Genomic DNA, 22,154 nt, shown 5'->3' with positions numbered 1-22,154 from the left:
CTTCTGATTGGCAAGTCCTAGGCTCTGTGGTTTAACCCACAGCGCCACCCGCGTCCCTCATCCTTTCCTTAAGCTTTGTTAATTGTCTTGCAGGCTGCCAGCAGCCTTCTAGGTTGGCAGGCCCAGGAAGCCCGTATCTGCTGAAGCCAACGTGACCTCCCATGGAGTTAGGAGGCTCCCTTGGTGTGGGTGCTGCAAAGAGGGAGAGCAGAAGTCAGCTCAGGGGCAATGCCAAGGCAAGGGTGTGGCTGGACCAAAGAGCTGGTCTGAACTTGCAGGCTAGGCTTGCATGAGAAAGCGGGTGAGGACCGAGCTGAGGAAGCTGCCCTGGGGATTGGGACAAGCAGAACCAGTTCAGCAACAGGCCAATCGCAGCGCTTGGAGACTGTGGATAAGGAGCAGGGTCCTTGGCAGCGCCTGTAGGATGCAGAAAGCGGGAGCATCGCTCCTGACAGAAAGACCATTTTGAATCAGCAGTACCGCTTAGCCTTACAGAATTCCGTCAGGGGCAAATCAAATGTCAAGGAAGGCAGCTGCAACCCGGAAGCTGAAAACGGAAGCATGTATGCAAATGTCGGGAACATTCGCTCCGGAGCAGTGAGTAGTAGACTGGTGAAGAGATGGAAATCCCATTCAGTATTATGGCTACTCTGTGCTGCAGACATTAAGCTGTGCAGCAGAAACCATCAGCTTCCACAGAGAGCACTGGGGTGGTTTGGGGGATGATGATGATGATGATGATAATTTATACCCCACCCATCTGGCTGGGTTTCCCCAGCCACTCTCGGCAGCTCCCAATAGAATAATAATAATAGTAGTAGTAAACTGATAAAACATCAAACATTAAAAACTTCCCTAAACAGAGGTGCCTTCAGATGTCTTCTAAAAGTCAGATAGTTGTTTATTTCCTTGACATCTGATGGGAGGGCATTCCACAGGGTGGGCGCCACTACCAAGAAGGCCCTCTGCCTGGTTCCCTGTAACCTCACTTCTCGCAGTGAGGGAAGCGCCAGAAGGCCCTCGGAGCTGGACCTCAGTGTCCAAGCTGAACGATGGGGGTGGAGACGCTCCTTCAGGTTTACTGAAGAAACTGCTTTTCTTCGCCACACCCCCAAATCTGTGCTTCCTCCTCTTCTAGTGTCCCAGTTGTGAGGACGACCAACAGGGTAGTCCATGAGGCATAGTGAGGCAGCAGCCACAGGTGGCAAATTCTATGGGGCAGAAGGTGGCTGGAAATGTGTACCAGGGCAGCTCCTAAGCTGGCTTGCTGCCATAGGGTGATGTGGAGGCCTCTGCCCCATCACCAGCGCTGAAGTAAGATCCACATACCTGTTTGGTCAGATTTTGTGTGCACAGAATGGGGAACACCCCATCCTGTGCTTTGCCTCAGGCAGCAAAATGGCTTGGGCCTCTCCTGACTACCCAAGCCATACAACTTGGCTGGGCCACCTCTGCTCTGGGCGTCTTGCAGTTCCCTTGTTGCGCCTATTAATCTGTCTGCAGTCAGTCAAGGGATTCATTTCTAAGAGCCATTCCAGGGAATAATTATAACTGCAACATAAATGGACAATTACTGTGCCATTATCGCTGGGATCTAGAAAACCTTTCCTTTTCCCACAAGGCAACACTGTTGATGCTGGAAGAAGAGGGGTGGGGGGTTGTTTTTCCAACACTCATGGCATTTTAAGCATACACTCAGCAAGTGCCTTCTTGCAGAATCTGACTGCATGAGCATAAAAAGAGAGGTTTTGTGGAGCTCCTAGCCTTACTTTGGCTGCAGGTTTTACAGTCTATTATGCTTACTGAATATCATGCTTGCTGAATAAGGGACGCGGGTGGCGCTGTGGGTTTAACCACAAAGCCTAGGACTTGCTGATCAGAAGGTCGGTGGTTCGAATCCCCGTGACGGGGTGAGCTCCCGTTGCTCGGTCCCTGCTCCTGCCAACCTAGCAGTTCAAAAGCATGCCAAAGTGCAAGTAGATAAATAGGTACCGCGCCAGCGGGAAGGTAAACGGCATTTCCATGCACTGCTCTGGTTCGCCAGAAGTGGCTTAGTCATGCTGGCCACATGACCCAGAAGCTGTACGCCGGCTCCCTTGGCCGATAAAGCGAGATGAGCACCGCAACCCCAGAGTCGGCCATGACTGGACCTAATGGTCAGGGGTCCCTTTAGCTTTATGCTTACTGAAGCACTTGCAAGCACTGAAGTCTTGCAAATGTAAAAGGGATTGTGAAAGAGAGCCTGAATCTACAGCACCAATTATTAGCCACTGAAAGATCATCTCTGCTTTAAGGACACTGGCTTTCTGGCTCTGAAATATTTGAAGTGTGAACTATTTGGCAGATGGTAATAGGCTGTATCTGGAATTCCAGAGGGTCCTATACACTTCGTATAGTTGGTGCCTGCAAAAGGAGTCAGAGCATTGTGGTGCTGCAGGGTTTAGTCAAACCTCCTTCATGCCTTTAGTCACATATCACCCAAAACATAGCCAGACCTCTCTTCCTAACAAGATGCCCCAAATTCTGCAAAACCTCAAAGTATGGTTCAAAATAAACCATGAATATTGAGTGAGCTTTTGCAACACATCATTGCATAACTGCATTGGTTGGCATAATTTGTGGGGTGGGTTTTTTGGGGATCCAAACTATTTGATGTATAGGGTACGGAATGAAGTCCATAAAAGTTGATGTCATAATATGTGTTGTAGACTGTGCACACACTGTAGCACATTTGAAGCACATTTGAAGTATGTTCCTTCCTTCAAAGGACTCTGGGCACTGCTGTTTACCCCTCACAGATTCACAATTCCCAACAACTTTTAACAGACTCCAGTGTCCAGAATTCTTGAAGGGAAAGAATGTTCTTCAAATGAGCTTCAAAGGCATCCTGAGCTACAAAACACTATTTTGTTTTTGCCACAATGGGCTAACATGGCTGGTGGGAATCAATGAATATGTCGATTTCGGTTTCTCATTTTACCACTCTTAAGCACACTTTGTCACATTTCTGCAGCCATCTGCAAATTTTGCTATAAACAGTCATCAGAATAGTGGTGCCCATTTCTCCTGTGACACACTTTTATATGCTGTTTCCCCAATATACACATTCTTTGCAAGCCATTCCCCCTAATACAATGCACTTTTAAGGTGTTTTCGCCAAGATATGCATTTTCACACGTTCTCCTAATGTACATACAGTGGTAACTCGGGTTAAGAACTTAATTCGTTCTGGAGGTCTGTTCTTAACCTGAAACGGTTCTTAACCTATGGTACCACTATAGCTAATGGGGCCTCCCACTGCCGCCACGTAATTTCTGTTCTCATCCTGAAGCAAAGTTCTTAACCCGAGGTTCTATTCCTGGGTTGGCGGAGTCTGTAACCTGAAGCGTCTGTAATCCGAAGCGTCTGTAACCCGAGGTGCCACTGTATTTTTGTGCACATGTTGTGATTGGAGAGCTGCACTGCAAAGTTTGGGCAGGTGTGAATTTCAAAGGATAACTGCTTTTTTTGTTTGCGTATTGCTTTGAGAAGTGTGAATTACTGTATTTTTCGCTCCATAAGACGCACCAGACCATAAGACGCATCTAGTTTTTGGAGGAGGTAAGCAAGAAAAAAAATATTCTGAATCTCAGAAGCCAGAACAGCAAGAGGGATCGCTGTGCAGTGAAAGCAGCAATCCCTCTTGCTGTTCTGGCTTCTGTGATAGCTGTGCAGCCTGCATTCGCCCCATAAGACGCACACACATTTCCCCTTACTTTTTAGGAGGGAAAAAGTGAGTCTTATAGAGCAAAAAGTACAGTAGGTCAAACTGAATTTCTCTGCCCTGCCCCCAGTATCTCCCCTCTGGCAGATGCAGAATGTGGACAGAGGCAACTAACACAGGACAAATCTATATATGTCTTAGGGGTGTCTCCCTTCCAGCAAGTACACAGCACATTGTTAGGCCTCTGGCTCAAGTCTTCTGCCTTCTCAAAGCTGCTAAGGAGCTGGGCCACAGGAGGATCCCAGGGTGGCTCTCAGCCACGTCCTGCCGTGTCCTCCAGCCCATGTTGCTTGTGGGTCCCAGCACTGGAGTCGGCCTTTTATTGTCTCCACATTAGGCATGGCTGCTGGTCCCTCTGCCTGCCTCAATGGAGCATTGTTCACCATGCCCAAGGGAAGCCAAGGGAATGCCTGTGTGGAAGCAGCAGACCATCCCTAAGCGCTGAGCTGGGAATGAGGACTGAAAGTCACCGACAAAACTGAGGACTGGCACGACTGCAGGGAACGAACCAAAAGCCCATCCAACCCTGGCTGAAACTGGGTTTAAGCAGAAGGGGGTTGCCAGGTGGGGCAGAGCTGATATGCGCTTGGAAACATTGGGACAGCACCTGAGGTTCACCTGCCATGCAGAGCAAATACCAGATATCCAGTCACTTTTGATACTTCCTTCCTAGAGAGGCTTGTCCAATAGCCTTTTTCAGTTTGACCCTGAAAATGATGAGGGTTATGTCGAATCATTATGAACATCCCAATGTAAATATGTTGCATGTGGCGCTGTGGGTTAAACCACAGAGCCTAGGATTTGCCGATCAGAAGGTTGGCGGTTCGAATCCCCGCGACGGGGTGAGCTCCCATTATTTGGTCCCTGCTCCTGCCAACCTAGCAGTTCAAAAGCACGTCAAAGTGCAAGTAGACGGGGCGGTACTGCTCCGGCGGGAAGGTAAACGGCGTTTCCGTGTGCTGCTCTGGTTCACCAGAAGTGGCTTAGTCATGCTGGCCACATGACCTGGAAGCTGTACACTGGCTCCCTTGGCCAATAAAGTGAGATGAGCGCCGCAACCCCAGAGTCGGTCACAACTGGACCTGATGGTCAGGGGGTCCCTTTACCTTTTAAGCTGCCTTGGGTGGGCTATACTACCAAAAGGTGGCATATAATATTTTTATATATATATATATATATATATATATATATATATATATATATACACACACAGTCCTTCCCAGTGTTCGTTCTACTCAAAGCAGACCCACTGAAATTAATGGAAATTAAGCAGATGTGCTTTGAGGAGAACTTGGTTGGATGCAACCTGAAACTAAACGAATAAACAGATCCAAGTCAGGGGTGTCGCTGCTTCCCCGTGTTCTCACGTAAGTCAAAACGGGCCTGGGAGAGAACTTACAACTTCATGGTGAGGGTGATAAATGGCAACAGGCATAATAAGCTTCTTGCACAAAGCAACTGCTTCCTCGGATGGTATAATATGTTAGTGCCTGTTAGTGTGAAGGCCATCAGCTTGGATGGCAAACCTGCTTTTGTTACCTGGATCAAAGAATTCTAAGCCCAGGTTCTCATTAAAAGTTTCATATTTAACCAGAGGGAGTAAATCCCCTTGAAGGCAGCAGGGCTGACTTCTGAGTACATATGCATAGGTTTGCACCACATGTTTTTTTTAAAAAAGGATTTGAGGATGAAGCCCCAAAAGTCTCCTGCCCAGATCTGTTCTGTTGCATTAACATGATATCACAAAGTCAATCTCCTGTTCCAAATAATATTGCAGATCCTGCAGCAACTCAGCTCTGCTTTTATAGCTGGTTCTTTCCTACGCTGAACAACATTTTGGAAATAGCATCGTCCATGAGGCTTTTGACTAGTAATTCAGAGAGTGCCTCTAGCCAGGCACCGCACCCTGAAGCTGAAGAGATCTTTGGATATCTGCCATAAATACTCACAAGTGAAGGAATTAGCATTTCATCAGCCTCCTGTGCTGCAAGGGTTTTTGCCTTTCTTCCCAACTTTCCATGTTTTTCCTTCTCTAGTGATGGCCTTTTCTTCCCTTAACCACTGAGTGGTTTCCTCCAGACGTTTCATCAGCCTCTTGGGACTGATGACCCTCCTTGCTAGCCTATTAATAATTATTCCCAGCTCTTTAGGGGGAAGGGAGGGGACTTCTACATTCTCCCATTGCCAGTTCCGGGAAAGGAGTGGGCTTTAGTGATTCAACCACAGGCAGCTGCCCACCAGGAATTCCGAATTCATTTGCTAAGCTGCCCTGAGTTACACAAAACCACCTGGAGAAGTCATGTTTCCAACGGCCACCAGGGAAGCTACCATGTGCCTGCCCACGAAGCGTTGCACCCCAAGAGATCTCTTGAGGGCGATGCAGGAAACCACCCCCTGCAACAGTGCAAATGATCTCTTGACTCATACTGTACCCCTAAGAAGGAGGTGCAGGGTGAAGCGTCCTGGGCCAGCACAGCTACTTCTGGGAAGGAGAGGGACTGAGCTTGGCGTCTGGCAGGGTAGAGGGGATTTGAGTGGGGAGTGGAGGCCCGGAGACCCAGAAAATGTGCGCCAGAACTCACCTTCCTCCCCGCTGCCCTGCCTCAAACACTTAAGCTTTGCAGTGCAGGGATTTAATCCCAAAACATAAGAGCTAACTCCTAGGGGCCAAGGTCCCCCCCATAAAATATTTGAAGGGGCCAGCTCCTCCCCCCCCCAGTTGATGGGCATTGCCATTCAAATTGTGTGCATGCACCGCGTCTTGTGGTCGATTATGCGGGGGGGGGGGGTTACCTGCAACTCCCCCAATATTTTATCCAAGTTGGCACCCCTGTCCCAGAACAGACGAACCCTGAAGCTGGCTCAGGCCAGAGGCTCAGCCGTCTGTCTCTCAGAAACCAGCTCGCGAGCCGGGGTATAGCAAGAGCGCCCCTGAGAGCGCGCAGAGTGCCTGTCCCTCGCTGCAGCCCGTGGCACCAGGGGCCGGGATTTCCGGGCGGCCTTGAACACCCCCCCCCTCCCAGCCCGGTCAGACCAAGCCCTCGAACCAGATCCGTGTCCCCGGCCTGCCCATTCCTGCGCGGTATCAGACGTGTCCCGGCTGGCCCCGGCCCGCTGGGCTGGCAGAGACGTCTCTCCTCGGGCAGCTGCGAGGGAGCGCCTCTCTCGCGCGCTAAGCCCGGGACAGACGACCCGACGGAGTGGGAGCGCTCGGCGGCTCACAGCCAGCTCTCTCTTGCCCACCCCGGATCGCGGAGGGTCCCGGCCCCACCCGCAGCTTGCTGGCTGCCCCGAGCTGTCGGCGCTCGGCTCCACGCCTAGACTTCGTGGGAGCGGGAGGTGCTGCCAGCGGCCGCCGCCCCCTCGAATCTCAGCGGGGACGGGGAGCTCTTGCTGCGACCCGAAGTTCTCCGCAGCTCTTCTGGGTTGGGGGAGAAAACGCAAGGGAGCCCAGCCGGGGCCGCCTCTCCGGGGCGCGGTCAGGAGCCAAGACCCAGGGGGCGCGCCGACGGACGAGAGCAAGCTGCTGCTGCTGCTGCTGCTCCCCAGGCTCCCCGTCCCGCCTCAAGAGCAACTCGGGTAGTAGCCGGCCATTTCTGACGGTCACAGACCAGCAAGAAGAGCAACTCAAGCAGGACTTAGACGGGGCGGACGCGTTGCGCTCCCCGTGGGCAGTATCGCCAGCTAGAACTTGCGCGGCGGTTCTAAGGGGCGCAACCCAGGATTCGCATGCCTCCTTCTTGCGCTTCCCACATCCCCGCCAGGTAGGTCACGGAAAACCTTTCACCATCCAGGACTTGGGCTGGTTAGCATTCCGTGTTCTTCTAAATCCGTATGTGGGAGGGAAGGTTATTGGTTTTGTTTTGCTCTTTCTTCATTCGGTACCCTGTGTTCTTCAGATTAAAGGCTGTAACCAAATTTAATAAATAGCAGCTACAGCAAGAACATCGAAAGCCTTATCTGCCTTCATGCATTTGCCTAAACCTTTTCAAGCCACCCAAGCTTGCCACCTCTTGTGGGAGTGAGTTCCACAGTTTAATTGAAAAGTATTTTCTTTTCTCTGTCCTGAACTACATTCTGCTTCAGGGTGGGGGGCTTATTATTTTTTCTTTCTTACTAGGTTATGTTATGGTTACCAGATTTTTTTCAATGAATCCAGGGACACCTTTTTATTTTATTTTTTTAAGCTGAGTAGCAAGAGGGAGTCAGTAGTGGGGATGGTGAGGCAAAAGACCCTGGACCCAAGCATATAGTGGTACCTTGGGTTAAGAACTTAATTCATTCTGGAGGTCTGTTCTTAACCTGAAACTGTTCTTAACCTGAGGTACCACTTTAGCTAATGGGGCCTCCTGCTGCTGTCATGCCGCCGCCACACAATTTCTGTTCTCATCCTGAAGCAAAGTTCTTAACCCGAGGTACTATTTCTGAGTTAGCAGAGTCTGTAACCTGAAGCGTATGTAACCCGAGGTACCACTGTACATGCATATTGTATAAGGTGCAAAGGCCTTCTTTCACACCCTGTGAAACATAAATGCACAGAGTTTTTTAAAAACTGGGCAATGGCCATCCAACTGTGCTACCAGGCTGGCTCCGGGCTGCTGAGGCTGCCACTGCCACGTTTCCTGGGGACAGATTTGCAAATCTGGGGACATTCCGGGGACGGAATTTGTCTGGGGACAGATTTGCAAATCCGGGGACTGTCCCCAGGAACGTCTGGTAACCCTAGGTTATGTATTTTTCTGCTTTTATGTTGTAAACTGCCCTGTGATCCTCAGATGAAGGGTAGTATTTAATAAATAATAATAATAATAATAATAATAATAATAATAATAATAATATCCCCTATTTTCTGGAAAACCAACAGAGAGCAAGGGACGCATCTTCTCCACAGGTTGGGCACTTTAAAAGGTGGTCATCAGTGTAATAATATTATCTACCTCCAAGGCAGCAATGCAGAATCTGGAATCATGAGTTCTGAACGGAAGTGCTCCATTTCTGTCCCAGGATGACTTCTTTTAGAGTAGCCTCATCTTAAACACACCATAGGAAAAGTGTTTCTTTAAACTTCCCTGGTTATCTGGGAAAGGGTCCTCTGCAATCTGGCAGTAAGGCTGCAGTCCTATAAACGCTTATCTGAAAGTTACAGCCAAAGGAACTCAATGTGGCTTTGTTTCCGTATAGATATACATAAGTCTGAGCAGTAAATCTCCTGGTTGGGAGTGTGGGGCAGTGGGGTGGGGGTCAACCTTGAGTTACAGCTCATTTAACTGTTTGGAAAAAATGATAGTGGGGTGTTCTCTCCACACACACACACACACACACACACACACACACACACACACACCATTTCCCCCTCTTGTAGGTTTAACGTTTGCTGGTAACTGATCACAACACCCTGCAGCTATGCTTTACACAGCACAAGTGAAAGAAAAAGAAAAGAAAAGGAGAGAGAAGGGAGGGAAATACTGGTCTCTGCTGCGATGAGCTTACAGGCTATAAAGTTGGACAGTGTCAGGAATCAGCGGTTAGCTGGGGAAAGGAAGAATGTGTAGCATGGGAAGAATGGAAACAGATGCCGTTGGGAAGGGGCTGGCAAATGGACTTTGTGGGAGAGGAGAGCTTTGAAGAGAGATTTGCAGGAATTGAGATCGAGAGGAATTTGCAGCCAGCAGAAGGGAAAGCAAAATAAGTCTGTCCCCTTCTGCTTTCTCTCCTCCTGGCATACCTGCTTTCCTGCAGAGGCTCTCCCCCCCCCGCCCCCCATTCTCTAAGAGAAAAGCAGTTTCAGGAGGGGGACAATGGAGAGCAGAGGGAAGAGGGTGAGGAGAAAGGGCCTTTAACCCTTCCCAATGCCTGCCTGCCTTTCCTGGAGGCTGCTAGCAGCCCTGCAAGCTCAGGAAATCCAGACTTCTCTTTGCCCTGCTTTTGCATGTCCCATCCAGTTCAGGCTCCATTGTGGGCATGGCAAGCTAGGCAACCAATGCTCAATATATGTAGGGACAAAACGGAGAGGTTTGCCAAGCCAGGTGAATCACTCTTTCCCCTGGATTATGTCCCTGATTGCGAGGCTGGCATCGGCTTCTCTTGAATATCTTGGCCTTTGTTGTCCATGATTGACAATCCTGTGTGTCAAAATAAAAAAATTCCTTCCAGTAGCACCTTAAAGACCAACTAAGTTAGTTCTTGGTATGAGCTTTCGTGTGCATGCACACTTCTTCAGATAAAGAAGCACATGCTTTCGTGTGAAGCACATGCTTTCGTGTGCATGCACACTTCTTCAGATACTTCTTGGTATCTGAAGAAGTGTGCATGCACACGAAAGCTCATACCAAGAACTAACTTAGTTGGTCTTTAAGGTGCTACTGGAAGGAATTTTTTTATTTTGACTATGGCAGACCAACACGGCTACCTATCTGTAATCCTGTGTGTGTTTGTGCATATCACATAGTGCAGGGGTCAGCAAACTTTTTCAGCAGGGGGCCGGTCTACTGTCCCTCAGACCTTGTGGGGGGGCTGGACTATATTTTGAAAAATAATAATGAACGAATTCCTATGCCCCACAAATAACCCAGAGATGCATTTGAAATAAAAGGGCACATTCTACTCATGTAAAAACATGCTGATTCCTGGACCGTCCGCAGGCTGCATTGAGAAGGCGATTGGGCCGGATCCGGCCCCCGGGCCTTAGTTTGCCTACCCATGGTATAGTGTGATGCCCTGCTTTTGTCCTGCCAGGATCTGGGTCAGTTGTTCCTCACTGACCTTTGGGTGGAGAAGCTGTTGGACCTCCCTCTGATGGTGTGAAAAGGCTCAGCTAGCCTGGACCCCAGTTTTGAGCATGTTTCTTGGAAGTCAGTCCCACTTGGGATTACATTATGAGTGCAGAAGAGTAGCAGCCATAGGTTGAATTTCCATGTCCATTGTCTAAGGATGTCAGGACACAGAGATATCCCCTTCTACTAGCCCAATGCTAGCTATGACTCTCCAAGGTTTTGCACAAAAGGCATTCCTGGCTGTTTCCTGAGAGCCCAATGGAAGATGAACCTAGGATCCTAGACATGCAAAAGGGGTACTATGCTGCCAAATTAAGCTGTACACACTGTACAATTGATTTTTTTTGGGGGGGGGGATAAATGGCAAGTCTGTGCCTCCCCATTTCAACTTTCAGTTTGTGATCACTAACGGCACTTGGTGAGAGTCTGCCATAGTTCCATGCATTTAACTGCTGGCTGGTAGTTTTGTGTACCGATTGCATTCCCTCCACCTCCCTCCCTCCCCCATTCAGCCGTTGTATATCAAATTGTGCAAAGTCAAGGGCAATTCCTCACAGCCTGGCCTTCGCAGCTTTTCCCCCATAAATCACTGCAAATGTTGATGCTCTGTGGGGCATCTGTCCTGTACTTTTGAGCAGAGAGCGCCTGTTGATCTGTTTGAAGCCATCAGGCTTTGCAGGTTACAGTTCCCAGCCTGGGAATCTCTTCTCATCGCTCCTCTCTCACATCCCTCTCTGAAACTTCTTTGTCTCTCATCGCTCAGAAATGACCCCATCCTGAACCCAGTTTCTGGGCTTATGAACAGGAGGATCACCCTCAGATTGATTACATTGCTGCCTCACCCCCTCCCTTCCATGAGGCCAATGTGGGGAGAGTTATTTCACAAACTCTGCTTCCTCTACATGGAGGGAGGAAGAAAACCCCAGACCTCACAATACCCAATGATCACACACCCATGTCTGCTTTGCCCAGCATTGGGAAGCTGTGACTGGCAAGCCGCAGTGTGTGTGTGTGTGTGGATAACCAGATAAAATGAAAGAAAGAATGCTTCATCTCCATGACCAGCTTCCAAGATGTCTCTAATCATTCTGAAAACACGTGGCTGCTGGTTGATAGATCAAAAAAAGCACATTGCAGATGCTGCATGGAACTTGTGGACTGCACTAGGAAAGCCTGCTTACCTAGACTCACAATGGCAGCGGGCCCTTGGGAAGGGAAGGCAGAGAGCAGAGGTGGATTTAGGGGAGAGCAACCAGTTTGGTCGTACTGGGTGCAGAGCCTTGGAGGCGCCACAGTCCTTGGGGACGTGGGTTGCACTGTGATCTTGCCATTCATTTCTGCAGTGGTACCTATTTATCTACTTGCACTGGGCTTGCCGATCAGAAGGTCGGTGGTTCAATCCCCACAACGGGTGAGCTCCCATTGCTCTGTCCCAGCTCCTGCCAACCTAGCAGCTCGAAAGCACACCAGTGCAAGTAGATAAATAGGTACCACTGCAGAAATGAATGGCAAGATCTTGTATCGCTCTGGCAGAAGAGAACTGCCTTCTAGGTGAGAAGCAGCACATTCTGTGCTGCTTTTGGCTTCGCCAGCACCATTCCTTGAGCAAGTTTTGCTGGAGAAGTGGTGTTGTATGAATGAGAAACAGCCTGCAAATCATAATCTATCAAGGATCAAAGACTTTGTCCGGTTAATCCAACTCCTTTCCCTGTCCAAGCAGTATTATCTTGATCGTTGCTTTGTAGAAGCAGCCAAGATTGAGCTATTTGGAAGCACCATATGCGTGCACAAATCCCTTCTTCTTCTTCTTCTTCTTCTTCTTCTTCTTCTTCTTCTTCTTCTTCTTCTTCTTCTTCCCTCTTCCTCTTCTAATATATTTTTATTACAGATTTTTTAGTTTAGAAAAATATGTGCATTGTCTCTTTTTTCCAAGTTGTGTTTTCTACTGATCAGTTTCGTTTGTTGTGAGACGTTAGTGTTGCATGCAGTGTTAGGTTAGGAAGATAAGTGGGGGAAGGAGGGGGGAATGGTGAGTGGGGTGGGGTGGCAATGTGTCTATTCTTATACTTAATATATCTGTGGGGTTTTGTGTCAGTGTCACTCGTGTGGATTCTCTTACTATTCACTTGTAATTTCTTGGTGGTGAAAGAGGTTGGGGGTGTGGTTGTCTGTCTTTGGTTGTCTGTAGTGAGATTTTGTTTTTGTGTCTGAGTAGGGTATGTGGGGGGGGGATTACGTTAGCCAGATTGATTTGTATGCTGTCAACGGATTCTTATTAGTGTCTTGTTGGGCTGTGTATGTGATAAAGGGGAACCATACCAGGGTGAAGATGTCTTCTTCTATTTGTCCCTGTATCAGTTTATAATAATAATAATTTATTATTTATACCCTGCCCATCTGGCTGGGCCTCCCCAGCCACTCTGGGCGGCTTCCATAGAAACCAAAAATACACTAAAATATCACACGTTAAAAACTTCCCTGAACAGGGCTGCCTTAAGATGTCTTCTGAATGTCAGGTAGTTGTTTATCAACATCTCGTGGGAGGGCGTTCCACAGGGCGGGTGCCACTACCAGGAAGGCCCTCTGCCTGGTTCCCTGTAGCTTTGCTTCTCGCAATGAGGGAACCGCCAGAAGGCCCTCGGCTCTGGACCTCAGCGTCTGGGCAGAACGATGGGGGTGGAGACGCTCCTTCAGGTATACTGGACCGAGGCCATTTAGGGCTTTAAAGGTCAGCACCAACACTTTGAATTGTGCTCAGAAACGTACTGGGAAACGTACTAAGTTTCAGTTTATTGGTTAGTTTTTCTAATAAGGATGTTTTCCCACGCTATTCGATACCATTAGTCCATGCTCATTCCTGACAGGTCTCTCCAGTGTCTGGCTAAGATGTTTCTGGCTGCTGAGAGTAGGTGGGTGACGAGCTCTTTATGATGTGAGTGGGCATTATTATCACAAAAGATTGCACAAACACCTTCCGAGCAGATTTTGCACCTCTTCCTCACACGCTGCTTTTGAAGCAGCCCACCTCCTCCCAGAGTGATGTGGGGAGCAGCTCTCGCTGGCTGAAAATCATTGAGCCTTGCTGCTTCGCACCTGACCTGCAGCGAACCTTTTTCAACAGAGAAATGTAGGAATCCAGAAGTCATTGCAATGGCCAGATCTATCACCAGTTCATGGTTTGATTGGGTGAGAAGCAGCTTGCAAGCTCGTTCAATCTGGCAGGGGGGGGGGTGATGATGCCATTATCTGAGGTTCTGTCCCCATAGCAGCTTGCAGAGGAAGGAAATCCATACCCTCAGTGTTAAAACGTTGGCTGTCCCTGCACAAGACAACTGAGTAGATTCGCTGTACAAATTTGGAAGGCAGGGAAAGGGGTTGAGTACTGTATTGCTTTTCTGAATTGCTTTGCATCAGTTGCTTACTTTTGAGAGTAGATAGGTAGCCGTGTTGGTCTGCCATAGTCAAAATAAAAAAATTCCTTCCAGTAGCACCTTAAAGACCAACTAAGTTAGTTCTTGGTATGAGCTTTCGTGTGCATGCACACTTCTTCAGATACACTACTTTTTACTTTTGAGAGTCATGCTGTAGAGAGCTCTGCAGAGGCAGAGTGGAAACAAAAGCTTGCATGCTGCTGTGTTTTTTTTTGGGGGGGGGAGGGTTGCTGCACACAGCCTGGGAACTTCTCTGCCTTTTATGTGGCAGGGAGGGGCAAAAGAAGCCTCTGCCAGGGGGACTTTTTTGCTCATTAGTGTAACAGTTGTGGAAGCTGTTGCGCCAATTAAGTTTCTTCCAGCTGAAATTCAAAGTGAGACGATTTCTGGCTGTGTGGGTGTAGGAATCCCCAGGACACTATGGGTAGATGTTCCATTGATGGCATCAGAGCGAGCACTGTGAGAAACTAGCCGAGATAGTGTGCATGCGAGGCTTGCAAGAACTTGTCAAAAGGGAGGGGGAAGTTTCCCTGATACAGAACAATGTGTGCGAGCATGAAGGGCTCTGGATTTCAGAAACTAAGTACGGAGACAACAGCAGTTCGAAACAAAAGAGCACCTTTCAACCCTGTCCTAACCGATGTTCCTAATGGCCGGGCATTTGTGTAGGATTGTTGGTTCGGACAAGGCGGACAGATTTTTATTTTTGTTATTGAGACTGTTCCATGGCTCAGTGCCTAATTTCCAAAATGAGAAACCCTGGGGCTTGTTTTTTAGCTGACAGGCTCTCGCCAGAGGTATGCTAGAGCTACTTGTAAAAGGAACTCTACACATGCGCAAAGGTGCTCTAGCCATATGCTTCAGGGTCAAGTCCTGAGAACTGATAAGATGTTCTGAGGCTGGATAATGGTGGGCTGTCTCTCTAATGAAGTCTTGGCTCAGGTTCAGATGATAGAGGTTCGGGTGTGCCAGAGAGTGTGTGTGAATGCTTTGGAGATGATACATCTCTTCTCTACAAAGTTTCTTCCAGGACTGTTGTCCTTCATGGTCCCAGACAGCCCTGCTTTCCCTGCTTTTCTCCACCAGCTCGCTTTTAAACACCCTGGCCTTACCAGCAGGGCAGAGTTTATTTTAGATACTGCCTGGTAGGCAACAAAGTCCCCTAAGTCCATGATCGGTCAGAGAAGGATGGATGGAGGCAGGATACAGTGGAAAGCTAGGCAGTTATTTATTTTTCTGTTGCAACAGAGTTCCTTTCCCTCCTTCTAAGGAGAAAGAGACCATGTACAAAAGCGTGCAGGAACCTTTACAGATTTTTGACATTGCCCAACCCCCTTAGCCAAAGACCACCCCAAAACCATCATAAATACATCATAGGAGGTGGTCTCCTGATAATGGTCGCTGATTACATTACTTAGGCAGCCTGGCCATTCTTTTGTGATGGTTATTCCTGAATCCAGGTCACAGGCTCACCCTATTCTTGCACAAATACACCCTTAAGAGAGGATTTATAAACAGAAAGACATGGGAAGGCTTTCGCCATTTGCCTCCCTTGCCACAGAGGAATATTTGAGGCCATCGGGAGAGTCAAAATGACTTCAGGATTGCTGTTCTGTACTGTTTCAGACACATGCCTTATATATTTACATATGTGTGCATTTACGAATATTTATTCTATATCTGAGACCTTAAAATTCTTATAACACTACGTTAAAGGCAATGAAGTGTCTGTGTGCGCGTGTGTGCATGCAATACATTCTCCGGAGTGTGAGAGGTCATTTGGGGGCCTGTCTGGAATGTTTTGTGTGCTCAGCAGAAGACTATTGTTGTATGTGTGAGAGAGAGGCGGGGGGTGGGGGGTGGGGGGCAAGATATTGAACAGAGCAGAGCAGAATTCTTAGGAATGCAGGGGGAGGGGGAGGACATTGGGCAGACGGACAGGACTTTATTACAAAAAGTTTCTTGATTGCAATTGTTTTATCTCATTGCTGTACTCTTGACTTTCAGAGTTGCAAAAGCAGCAACAAAAAACCTTTCCAAACTTCATTGTGGCGTGGCTCTATATGACCCTTTCATCAGAGTGCTCTCCCAGTTCTTTTCGCTTTACGGACTGGTGATGTCTGTAGCTGTATTGGGAGGGCGGAGTGTGAATTGTGTCCACGTAACATTTTCAAGATTCTTTCCCACCTCCGTTCCGCAGGGATTAAACTGGGAACACCTTGGAACCGGATGCTTGGGTTCTGAGTATCCTGCACTGCCTCGGTATAACATGGCAAGTCCCATAAATGGCAGGATATCTTGACGATATGACTGATACTGTGCTAAGTGGTTCCCTGGTCATGTCTCACCCCTCTGCTAAATGGGTGAGACCCTCATGCAGCCTTTAAAAGGGACATCTGTAACTTGCATACAAGACGGATGCTCACGTTTGTGTCAAATTAATGTATTAATTTAAACCATTTCAACCTCACTCTCCACTTTGAAGGCTCCAGGCTCAATTAAAAAGAAGACAATTCCTGCTCTCAGGCTTACAATATAAAGAACATAATACAAAGGCAGCTGGCCTTTCACCAGAGCTGCTTCCCTTCTCTTGCTCTCTTTTTCTCTCCTACAACCTAGTTTTACAATCTTGGCTCCCAAAATGCCCCTGGTCTTGTAAACAGCCACCTGCCGATTGCCTGTGGTGAATAAGGATATCCTCTATGCAGGGAAACACTGGAATACCAGTGTTTTTAGACCATTGATGTGCTACAAATGACTAATTTCTTTAGGTGTGGGCAGGTGGGCTAGTAACTCGTGGGCCAATAACGGCAGCCTTGCTTGAGACATTTGGAGTTCTGTTGTATTTGCAAAGATGTACTGCTCTCCTTGGACTGCGCATAAGAATGTGAGAATGTAAGAAAAGTTTGCTGGATCAGAGCAGTGGCCCATTTAGTTTGACATCCTGTTCTCACTGTGGCCAACCAGCTGCCTATGGGGAAACCAGCAAACAGGATTCTTGCAAAACACCAACGTTCTGATAGCCATCAGGGGAACAGCAGTAGCAAAGACAGCCTTCGCTACCTCCAAACTGAGGGGGAAATGTAAACTCAGGTCAACAGGACAATGGGGCAAAGTGAGATGTGCCTTCGAGGCAGGAGGAGCGAGTGACTCAGTCATTCCTAAAACAAAAAGATACTGACAACCAAAGTGAATGTCAAAGGGCACACTCGTAAAAAGAGAGCTGAAAAGCCTGCGGTTAGGGAGACGCAATGGTTAGAAGAGGGCAAGTTAGAGTTTTAATAGGATTAAAGTGTGAAGAAAGGAATTGGCGGGGGCAGCGGAATAAGCCAAAGGTGTTTGGACACAGATAATAGGAGCTGGGACATTATTTGTACCCCGCCCATCTGACTGGGTTGCCTCAGCCACTCTGGGTGCCTTCCAACAAATATAAAAGCATAATAAAATATCAAACATTGAAACCGCCTTTATACGGGGCCGGTGGTGGAGCAAGCTGTTTGGGTGCCTGGGGCAGCGCCCAGGGCCAGCCGCCCACGGGGGGTGGAACCAGCCGCCCGTGGGGTGGGGCGAACTGGGGCAGGATGCTGTGGGGGGCCTCCGAGGAGTCTGACTGCTTCCTCCCACTCAGTCACCCTACAACTGAAGGGGGGGTGGCGGGTGGAACGTTTGGGGCAGCGTGGATCCTGTGGGCACCCAAGCCACCGCATCACTCCCAGGAGAGACACATGGCTTGGGCACACTTCAGGCCCCGCGGTGAGTGCCGCCTGCCATTTTGTCACCCCCCCAGTAGTGACACCTGAGGCGTATTGCCCCCACCGCACCCCTTCCTCCGCCCCTGTACAGGGCTGCCTTCAGATGTCTGCTAAAGATTGTTGACTTACTTATCTCCTTGACATCTGATGGGAGGGCGTTCCACAGGATGGGTGCCACTACCAAGAAGGCCCTCCGCCTGGTTCTCTGTAACTTTGCTTCTCGCAGTGAGGGAACTGCCAGAAGGCCCTTGGCACTGGATTTCAGTGTCCGGGCTGAACGATGGAATACTGGGTCGAGGCCATATAGGGCTTTTAAAGCCAGCACCAACACTTTGAATTGTGCTCAGAAATGTACCGGGAGATAGGAAGACTGGCAAGCAGTAGCTAATGTGAGACAGAGTGAGAGCTGAGATAAGGGTTTTTAGTAGGTTTAGTAGATTTTAAAAGCTAAAGTTAAGAAAAATTGTAGAGAGAGAACCAACAAATCTTAGCTGGAGCAGTAATATAAGCCAAGAAGGAAAGAAATGGTTAGCTTGCGGAAGAGTTTCCACATGAAGGAGAAGGCAAAAATAGACTGAAATATACTTTGCTTTGCTAGCTTTTGGGGGCAGGAATTTCTTGGAGGAATTTGCTTCAGCTGGGCATGAGCAGGAACCTCTTAATGCAGGAAGAGCCTCCTTGACCGGGCCATAGGCTTCTCATGGCTTGTGCTTCCTTTCTGCATCAGGCAAAGGACTACGAGAATGAGTCACGTCTTCAGTGGTCCTCAAACATTTTCCCCTACTTGAAAATTGCTGAGGATCTTGGCAAGCCACATAATAATTTTTCTGCCTGTTGTAGCAACTGTCATGTGTTGTGCTAGAATGGCTTTTTTTATGGTGCTTTTACAGAAATGTCATGGGCCACCTAAATGAAGTTTGCGGATCAGTGGTGGCCCATAGGCTACAGTTCTGGAACCCCCCAGGGGTGGAGGAAGGGGGTGCAGTGGATGCAGGCCGCCCCGGGTGTCACCACTGAGGGGGGGGGGTTTACAAAATGCCGTGCGGCACTCACCATGGGGCCTGCAGTGCACCCGAGCCACGCGTCTCTCCTGGGAGTGACGCGGTGGCTTGAGCGCGTGCAGGCTCCACACTGCCCAAACGGTCCACCTGCTGCCTCCCTCCCCCCCCCCCAGCTGTAGGGCGGCTGAGTGGGAGGAGGCAGGCAGACTCCTCAGAGACCCTGCGGAGTGTCCTGCCCCGGCTCGCCCTGCCCCATGCGCCCGAGCGGCTTCCTCCACTGCTGGAACCCCTGATTTAGCTCATAAACCTCGTGCTGTGTATACAAAAGGCACCGGCAGAAAATCCTGGAGATCTGTGATCAGTAGGAGGGCAAGATGGACTTTGATTAAGAAAACTCCTATTGCCCAGCTTCTGTTATGATAGACCCTTTTCAATTCACTGGGCATCACCTGGAAACGGTGGCACTGCATCATGCGCTGGTGCTCAGGCTGCGCATGCTCACGTGCACCAGGCAGGACAAGGAGCTGGGCATGGAGGGTAAACGAAACCTGCCATGCCAGCCCAACCCTTGCCACCACTGCCTCTGGGTAGGCGTGGGGCACAGAGGGTTCATGGGGCTACACAGAGAGGAGCCTGGCTAAATGTGGCCCATGGCAGGTACATCCCCCAACTGTGACATTCAGCAAGGGGGCCAGGGGCATGGCCGCAAGGCCCCTAGTGGCAGGTAGGATGGGGATCCCTGCCAAGGAGCGCCTAGCTTGCACCCCCTCAAAATCATGCCCCCAGGGCCTGCCTGGTCCTCCCCACACTACGCTTCTGCCTGGAAAGCTGGGTTGGTTTCATGCTTTTCAAGCATTCCACTCACAAGTCTTTCTCTTGAATTTCTAGGCTCCCTCTTGGTTGGTCGGAATGGAAAGAGTCTGCTAGTGCTGTGATGGCTTCTCCAAAATGGCCACCGGTGGACGTGTTAACTACTGACGAAAATTAATCTCATTTGTGAAGTGCCAACTTCTCCGGCGTGGGGCATGCGCAAGACTGGCACAGCATGATGGAAAGGACTATGCCATGCTATGCAAACCAATGAAACTGAAGGTGGAGAAGTGTCCGTGGGATGGAATTTGCCAGCATGGAGACCCCACGCTCTCTGGGCCAGATCTACCGAGAGTACCACAACAACAATGTGATTTCTTTGCACTACAACTACACAGGCAAGCTCCATGGCAGCAAATACAAGGGCAGTCTCAAGGCGGATGCCATTGTGTTCCTGGTGGTGTGCGCCTTCATTGTGGTGGAGAACCTCGTGGTCCTGCTGGCTATCTGGAGGAACAAGAAGTTTCACTTGCCCATGTACTACCTGATTGGGAACTTGACCCTGTCGGACCTGCTTGCTGGCGTGGCCTACACTGCCAATATCGTCATGTCCGGGCCCAACACCCTTAAGCTCACCCCTGTGCAGTGGTTTCTGCGGGAAGGTGGGGTCTTTGTCACGCTGGCTGCCTCTGTCCTCAGCCTCCTTGCAATTGCCATCGAGCGCCATGTCACAATGGTCCGCATGAGACTCTACCACGGGGACAAGAAAGGGCGGATGTTCCTGCTGGTGGGGGCCAGCTGGCTGGCCTCCATCTTGCTCGGGGTGCTGCCCATCCTGGGCTGGAACTGCATCGAAAACCTCCCCGAGTGTTCCACAGTGTTGCCCCTCTATTCTAAGCATTATGTCCTCTTCTGCATCACCGTTTTCCTGGCCATCCTGGTCTCCATTGTGGTGCTCTATGCCCGCATCTACCGCATGGTCAAGTTCAACGGGCAGCGGCTGGGCAGCCTCCGCAAAGGCATGCTCAAGAAGTCCCAGAAGTATATGGCCCTGCTGAAGACGGTGACCATCGTGGTGGGCACTTTCATTGCCTGCTGGCTACCCCTCTTCCTCCTCCTGTTGTTGGACGTTGCCTGCCAGGCCCAGGCCTGCAGCGTGCTCTACAAAGCAGACTATTTCCTGGGCCTGGCAATGATTAACTCCCTCCTGAATCCCATCATTTACACCCTGACCAGTAAGGACATGAGACGGGCCATTCTCAAGTTGCTCTGCTGCCTGCTGGTGGTCACTCCCGGCACAGAAGAGAGCCGCGCCAAGCGCTTTGGTCTCCCCATACTGGAGGGCAGCACCAGCAAATCGGAGCGCTCGTCGCACCAGCATGAGGGGCCTAATGTTAGCGTGTCACTTGGGAACAGCACCCCCAAAGCCATCAAGGCAATGGTGCTGAAGGCCGTCTACTGAAGTCCTTTGGTTATCTTGCCCCAGCGGCCAGTAGTGCGGTATGAGCAGCCAGGGGTCAAGAAGGGGGCTGAGGGGTCAAGTCCCAGCAGAGTGGGACTACGCCCTGAAGGGAAATGCTGTGGCAGATCTTGAGAGGAAACCTAGGCAGGGCTAGCAGGTATACCAGGAGACCTGAGGAGCAGACAAGGAACCAGGGGTGTCCTAGTACTTGGCACCCAAACCGAATCTGGTTCTTGCCCAGGCAAAGACTGATTTGGAAACCTGGTGGCTAGGCCAAGCAGCCTGAGTGGCTGAATCTTCTAGAGCACCTAGAATGATAACAAAGTCCAGTTATTTCCACCCTGTAGCTTAAAGTAGTTCATCACAAGATCAGGAGGCCCACCCTACTAGTCCTTGTTGCTCCTGTGCAAAATCAAGGCCCCCAAACCCATAGAAACAACCCTTCCCTCCACCAAGGTCTTGCTAGAACTAGAGAGTGCCCTGGAGAGATATGAAGAGCTCTTTTGGAGAACGTCAGTGGCTTCTTTTTGAAGGAAAACACCACCTTTGTACTGTTTTCTCTCTCTGCAATACTCACTCCAACCTGTCCGTTTCAATGTCCCAGCCTCCACCCCCAGGGGCTGATCCTTCTAATACCTTCATACTGACCACTTAGACCTTCATGATGCTGATAAAAAGTGGTGGAAAGACAGATCTAATTCATTATAGTGCTATTGAGGGCAGAGACTAACCTAGCCTGGAATCCAGCCCCCATGAAATGGCGGCCTACATGTACATGTATAAAGTTCAGTGTCTTTAGACAGACATACAAGTGCACTGTATATCCTTGTATGTGAGCTTATGTTGATGATGCTGTTAAATTATGTCTCTTTGGGCCAAAAACTGATTCCCCACCCCCCTTCAAAATAAAGTTGTTTCATAAAAAAAGTTGTCCTGCTGGTTTGGGCCACGTTAAGTGGCTATGGAATGGTTGTAAGTTGCCCTGTTGTTGTCTTGGCTGTTCTATCTCCTACCCCAAAGAACTAAGGAAGAAATATCCCGTTCTTCTTCCACCTCCATTTGCTTAAGGGGCACCCAGAATGCAGCAAAAAGGAAGGAAGGAAACCTCCAAGTCTGGTATCCTAACCTTGTATATAAAACTACAACACACTATTAAAGAGAT

At 49.4% G+C, this 22,154-nt stretch overlaps 1 protein-coding gene across 2 annotated transcripts; it reads left to right on the top strand.

Annotated features, from left to right (window-relative positions):
- Positions 1-400: 400 nt before the first annotated feature.
- S1PR5 (sphingosine-1-phosphate receptor 5) lies at positions 401-21,359 on the top strand. Of its 2 annotated transcripts, none has more exons than XM_083483136.1 (2): positions 401-597; positions 19,609-21,359. In XM_083483136.1, exon 2 carries the CDS (start codon positions 19,832-19,834, stop codon positions 20,990-20,992), a length of 1,161 nt encoding a protein of 386 aa, XP_083339262.1. In that variant the 5' UTR covers positions 401-597; positions 19,609-19,831; the 3' UTR covers positions 20,993-21,359. The 2 variants fall into 2 exon arrangements, with proteins under 2 accessions (XP_083339262.1, XP_083339263.1); XM_083483137.1 differs by lacking the exon at positions 401-597 and adding an exon at positions 6,840-7,527.
- Positions 21,360-22,154: the final 795 nt, after the last annotated feature.

The sequence above is a fragment of the Podarcis liolepis genome, assembly GCF_965112155.1.
Source record: "Podarcis liolepis genome assembly, chromosome: 17".
Classification (NCBI taxonomy): domain Eukaryota; kingdom Metazoa; phylum Chordata; class Lepidosauria; order Squamata; family Lacertidae; genus Podarcis; species Podarcis liolepis.
Note: the sequence above shows the minus strand (reverse complement) of the source record. Positions and strands in the feature narration are given on the sequence as shown.

What these genes read in the sequence shown, in the direction of transcription:
- S1PR5 (XM_083483136.1), top strand. Translation starts at nt 19,832, where the DNA reads ATGGAATTTGCCAGCATGGAGACCCCACGCTCTCTGGGCCAGATCTAC.